General features: G+C 38.7%; 1 protein-coding gene across 6 annotated transcripts in view; it reads left to right on the forward strand.

The window, feature by feature from the left end:
* The window catches only part of PLPPR1 (phospholipid phosphatase related 1), a 564,480-nt gene extending 560,948 nt beyond the window's left edge, over positions 1 to 3,532 (forward strand). For all 6 annotated transcript variants that reach the window (XM_032418867.1, XM_032418868.1, XM_032418869.1 and 3 more), the window contains one exon: positions 3,343 to 3,532. In XM_032418867.1, the coding sequence (XP_032274758.1) occupies positions 3,343 to 3,375 (33 nt within the window). In that variant the 3' untranslated portion in view covers positions 3,376 to 3,532. The remainder of the gene's footprint in view (positions 1 to 3,342) is intronic.
* Positions 3,533 to 6,000: the final 2,468 nt, after the last annotated feature.

Here is a 6,000-nt window from a genome sequence, read left to right on the forward strand (position 1 = left end):
AATGAAGTGCCAAACAGTTTCAAAACTGATCTTCCATAAGATAGATAAAAGATTCCTTCAAAATATATATTATTATTCACTACAGGCAGTAGTTGAACTTCTTCCAAATCTGTCCATGTATCTTTATTTCCATGTCTCTCACCCCCTCTGGTTACAGTGAGGTCTTTTCTGAATACACAACCCTTTCTGTGATTGTCCTGCCCAATGGATGCCAATAGTGTCCCTTCATATCTGCCCCTCCCCCCCAAGAACTTGGAGATCTTTGAGGATCTGAACACTATGAACCATGTCTTATTTACTCTCCATATTTCCTGGCATTCACTAGATGTGAAACAAATGTTTGATGGATAGAGGCAAGCCAGAACCAAAACCTGAACTAAACACTTTAGACAAAACCAAGAACCTAAAATCAGACCACCATCACTATCTGAATCTCCAAAGAAAATAGAAATTAATAAGAAACAACAGGACTTCAGCAGGCTAGTCAAAGTAAAGCTACAGGAAGCTGGATAGAGAGTTTACTTCTCAAGTGATGCCTTCCACACCAACTGTAGAAGACTCAAGTAACAAAGCACCTACTTTTAGTATCAAATGTTTCCACGTGTAGTTAGGATGATTATACTCTTTATTTGTTGGCCCAGAAAAGAAAATTAGCATTTATTGCAAGCGATCACATTCATTCCTCACAACAATTCTGCAGTTGGTATTGTTAATTCTGTTTTGTAGATGAAGTAAGTAAAGCACAAAGAATTTAAGAAACATGCCCAGGGTCACCAAGTCAAAATTAAAACAGGCCCATCTAAGTCTAAAGGCCCTATTGAATGTACTATACCACACAGCCTGGTATGACATTCAAGGAAAATTCCATTTGGAAATCTGCATCTCTTAGCATTCAAAGGAAAAATGGAGTAGGGGATAGCGTGTTTGAACTGAGCTACCGATCTCCCAAAATAAATATGCCCTATGTTTTCACCTGGGGGCAGGAACTCTCTGTGCAACCCCAACACCTGTGTTTTCTATTAGAAGATGGCTCCTTTGTAATTTCTGGGATCGAACCATCTTCCCAGGAAGAAGAATTTTGAGGAACTGAGAGAAAGTATGAACCTTTCTTCAGGGCATGCATTCATACATGTGAAATCCGCCCCACTGTTCAAGATACCTCAAGGAGAAGACTGGATGGGGAGGGGACCTGGTCACCCTCCTTTCCTTCCTCCCAAGAACCTTCTTTCTTTCCCTTTGTCCACATGGAGCCCCCAGAGCTCCAGCACTTTTTCTTCCTCTCTGAAACATCAACTCGGATTTGAATATTTGTCTTCTGTATTCCCCTTAGCATAGTTGATTGAGACAAGGTACATTTTCTAAAATCTTTCCCAAGTACTGAAGAAAAACCAAAAAGTACATAATTATAGAATCCAACAAACCAAAAATGGTTAGGTTTCCAAAGCATGATTTTATGGTCCTACTGAGTGAGTGTGATTTCACAGAGACCCCATTCCAGGAACCCACAGAGTGACTGTGATCCTAAAAAGATGAGCGTGGAATTACCCGTGTTCTGCACCCGAGCAGTCACCCTTAGTTTGAGCAATTGTGTGCCTGTCAAACATAGTTTATATTAACAAAGAAATGAAGTTAGAGAGGAAACAGTTATATTAACCTATTTGGGTTGGTATAAAGTTTCTCAGTGTCTCCAGATTTGGGGAGGGGGAGAGATTTTATTTCTTTAGCAGAAAAAGAATCCAATTTATGTTGACACCCAGATGCCTGGAACCTTACTCCAAAGGGTTCTAATTCACCAATTCTGAGGTAAAAGAGTATTTATATTTAAGAAAATATTCCCAGAGGAATTCTAATGCCCCCCACCCCCCCCCCGCCTTGATTTCAAACTAGTGATACTACAGACTTTGTATTAAATAGAAAAAAAGACCTGGAAAGTTAAAGAGATCTGCCCAAAGTCACCCATTTAGTTACCTTCAGCTGTTGAATTACTCTATCTTTACCACTTAGTCTCAAATGGAATCTTATAAACATGTAAATGACCAAAGTATTGACCACAGAAGTTTTTTCAAAAAGGAAGCATATTATAATAGTAAAAACACAAAAGGAAAAGTTATTTTTCACACTATGTCAAGAAACGCATCAAGCTCTAGTTCTCACAAATACGGCACATAAAAGTACCTTGAACAATAAAATACTCCATTTCTAAAATGTATAGTTGAGCTCTCAGGAATATACTATAAGTCTCTAGTGTGCTGAAAACACACAGGAATCAAGAAACCCATAATAATCAATCAGATCTAATGCCACAGTTTCTTCTATTTCTCATCCCCATAGACTGGGGGTTTTAAGTTCAAACAAAAGAGGAAATGTTCGGTCTGCAAAAGGGGGGTCCTGTATATATAAGTTATATAAACAAGAGGCAGGGGTTGTATAAACAAGCTGTATCTGCAAAAATTTATAGAATTACAAGGAAAAGGGACAAAGCTACAATCATAGTACAGATTGTAACACATTTCTAATTAATAAGCAAACAAAATATAGTGAAGATATAGATGATTAGCAAGGTTGATCTAATGTGCATTATATATAACCCTCAAAACACATGAAACATTATGAAAATAAACCACAGAGAAGTCTCAAGAAAGTGTACAGTATCTATATCATACAGATTCCATTCTCTAGAAAAAAAATTCAGATACCTACACCTAAAAACAAACAAACAAAAAAACCTATACATTTGAAACCAGTAAACTGATTTCTATATAGCTCATGACTCAAAGAATGAATCATACAGAAATATTTCAAAAATTAGGACTGTTTGATATTAAAACACTACATTAAAACTGTGGGATGCAGCTAAAGTTACTTTGAGATTCTTAAATGTTTCTATTAGAATATGGTTGAGTAAGTATAATATAGGACAATTTTATAGAGACCAAGTTTAGTTGAAGGAATTATTTTTTTTGGTTGAAAAATCAGGGAAGTTTTAGGGTCACCCAGCTGGCTCAGTCGGTAGAACGTGCGACTCTTGATTTCGGGGTTGTGAGTTCCAGTCCCCCACAGGGTGTAGAGATTACTTAAATAAATAAATAAAACTTTAAATATATATATATCAGGGAATATATAGAGATTGGTGTAGAGATTACTTAAATAAATAAATAAAACTTAAAAAAAATCTATCAGGGAATATATAGAGGAGGTGACAATTTGAGGGGCCTTGGAAGGCATTCCAGGAAGAGGGAACAGCGTGTGCAAAGCCAGGAGCCAAGAGCACAAGGGCACAGCCCGAGTACGCGTGTGAGTCAGTCAGCCCAGCTCTGAGACTGCATCTGCTTGTCTTTGCAGAATCACTCTGCCTCCATGACCGAAGTCACCTGAGACAACTGAGGTGTCACAAGCTGTTTTTTTTATCACCCTCCAATTCGATACTTCAAGACACACAGTTACTTGATGTCAAACTGTGAAGACAAGTATTATGTTTATCTAGTTAGAGGCTAATGTTTTGTACATTTTTTGTATGAGGAAGTGATGTAGCTTGCCCTGAGGTTTAGAGTTTTTTTTTTTTTTTTTTTGGTCAGCTTTAATATATTTATGCCAGAATTTTAAACCAATAAAATTTTCTTCTTGTTCCAGTGTGCATTGAAAAACCACATTGATTCAATGATTGATGTTGTTTTGTGATATTTGTACACAAACCTTCTTTTCTCAGTTTTATAGGCACAGAAATAAAATGAATATAACAATTCACTTTAACCCTTTATTACCATACTTGCTGCCTCCTCCAGAACTTTTGAATTTTAATGAAAGTTAACTTTTGAGTTGCAGGGAGGGCGATGTTGGTTAATGGTAAATCTCAAAATCAATTGTGCAGGAAGAAATATTCCTTTCAAAAAGAACTTTGTGTCCTTGTCTCTTAACCTGTTTTGTATTCTAAGTTAATCTATTAATGAAGTCACTTACTTACATAAACAAGTGGCAGAGACTCTTGGATTTGAAGGGTGTTGGGGCTATATGGTTCTCTCTTCGATAATGGCTTCTCCCATCTCAGAAACTCAAGGTCTTTCTGGAATCATGTCCTTGGGCTGGCAGATGACACTGCAGACTTCTTTCCAAAAAGCAGTCTGTACCAGTCTCCCCTGTCAACTCAACAGTTTTATATATTATATTGTATGGACTTTATATGAAAATGAATATTTTACACTTTGCACAGTATTATTTTACGGAAAGGGTATCTCCAAACTAGAGCATCTCCAACCTAGAGCCCCAGAGCATCTCCAACCTAGAGCCCCAGAGTAACAGCTTGACTTTGTGGCTTTTAATTATTCTAGAATTTTAACTGCATCTCATGTTTCTAGCATGGTAATAACTAACGTGTAACTCCTTTGAGAGAAGGAGCTCCCTTGTCTGTACCTATCAGAATGTTTTCTTGACACCTTCCATGTTGGCTCTTCTTAGCTTTTTTTTGTACATATTTTTTTTTCTAAAGAGAAGAAAAAAAATTATCACAAAATGTATTCTGGCTCATGTCGTTTGTTTTACGCTTCATCCACTGGGCAAAGGTATTTGAAGAGTCACAATGAAGTGAACTCAATAAATGTTTATACTTTTTAGTTCCATGCCTGCTGAGATAAGTCCTTCTAGAGGCATGACTGGTAGGTCTTTTCAAGGGGGAGTATGTGAGTGAGTGAGTGAGTGAGTATGAGGAGGGGGTGTGTGGGTGTGTGTAGGCAAAATTTAAAAATTCTTGAAATTGTTAGGACACTTGTCTAGATGCCTAACAAGCTACCTTGGTTTTCAGCCTGCCCATATTGAGTTGTCAATAAAAAGTTAGTCATTTTTAGGAACAAAACTTACCTCTGCGAAATAAAACTTTGCCTGATCTCTCATCTCATTCTGACCTAAAGTTATGTACGTTTCTATGCACACACCTTCGCATACATCTTCTCAGTGCTGTCTGGCTGATGAAGTTGGGTAGGCAGGCAAGGAAGGAAAGAGTACTGAAAGCTCTGTTCATCCCAGAGGCCATGCCACATGTCTTCACGGACACAATCTGGTTGTTCTTGAGGCAGCCCAGGGAAGCTGGGACGACCCCAAGGCGGTGCTCTGTCAGCACTGGTATTAGAATCCCGGTCTTCCTGATGCCATCATAGAAGATGCCTTTGAACCAAGGCTGCGTCTTTTCAAAGGTTTTTCAACCTGATCTACTTGCTTAGATGTCTCAGGGGATTGTGTCTGTAAGAAAAGCACATAATGAGAAAGATGCATTCTGCTCATTAGAAGGAATAATTTGCAGGCTTGGAGCTCTCCACTTTGTATAAGCTACCTAAGCATAATGTTCCCCAATTTCTGAGTGATTTTAGGATTTTTTTTTTAATAACAGCAGTGAGGACTTCGTTTTATTTTCTTGTTCATGGTAAGACATTCTGAAAAATGCTGGCAGGCTTTATTGATTTTACATTACCCGTTTCTCATCACAGTGAGAGGCCATTTAAACGTGTGACTACCAGATGGTATTTCCAAGAACATAAGTCAAGTTGACTTCTGAGTGAGTGTTATCCTTCTGCTTTCCTTTCTGGTTTCCATCTGGAAGGACCTCTCAGGTGTTACAAGAGCTCTAGCCACAGACTCTAGTTTCCTAGTCTTGGGCTTGGGGGGTATGTGTACATGACTGAGTCAAGCTCAGAGGACACCACACTGTGACGCTTGGAAATAAGAGGCATCTCTGGGCTAGCATCCCTGGGTCCACTGAGCTAGTCTGATTCCTTCCATTATGCTATGGCACCTTAGTATTGCCCCTAGTTAGCCCCAAGTCACTTCACAGACCTCAAGTTGATCTTTCAAGTCTGCCCCTTGAGATTTATTTCTTAGGGCTAGGGACCTCTCCACGTGGGCCTTCTACCAAAGACAAAACCCTCTGTCTAAATAGGATGGGTGGTCACTCTAGCCTCAGAATGAATCCTGTAATGAGCTTTTCCTCTTTTTACGGAAAGCCCAGAGGAGCCT

The sequence above is a fragment of the Phoca vitulina genome, unplaced genomic scaffold, assembly GCF_004348235.1.
Source record: "Phoca vitulina isolate PV1807 unplaced genomic scaffold, GSC_HSeal_1.0 scaffold21, whole genome shotgun sequence".
Classification (NCBI taxonomy): domain Eukaryota; kingdom Metazoa; phylum Chordata; class Mammalia; order Carnivora; family Phocidae; genus Phoca; species Phoca vitulina.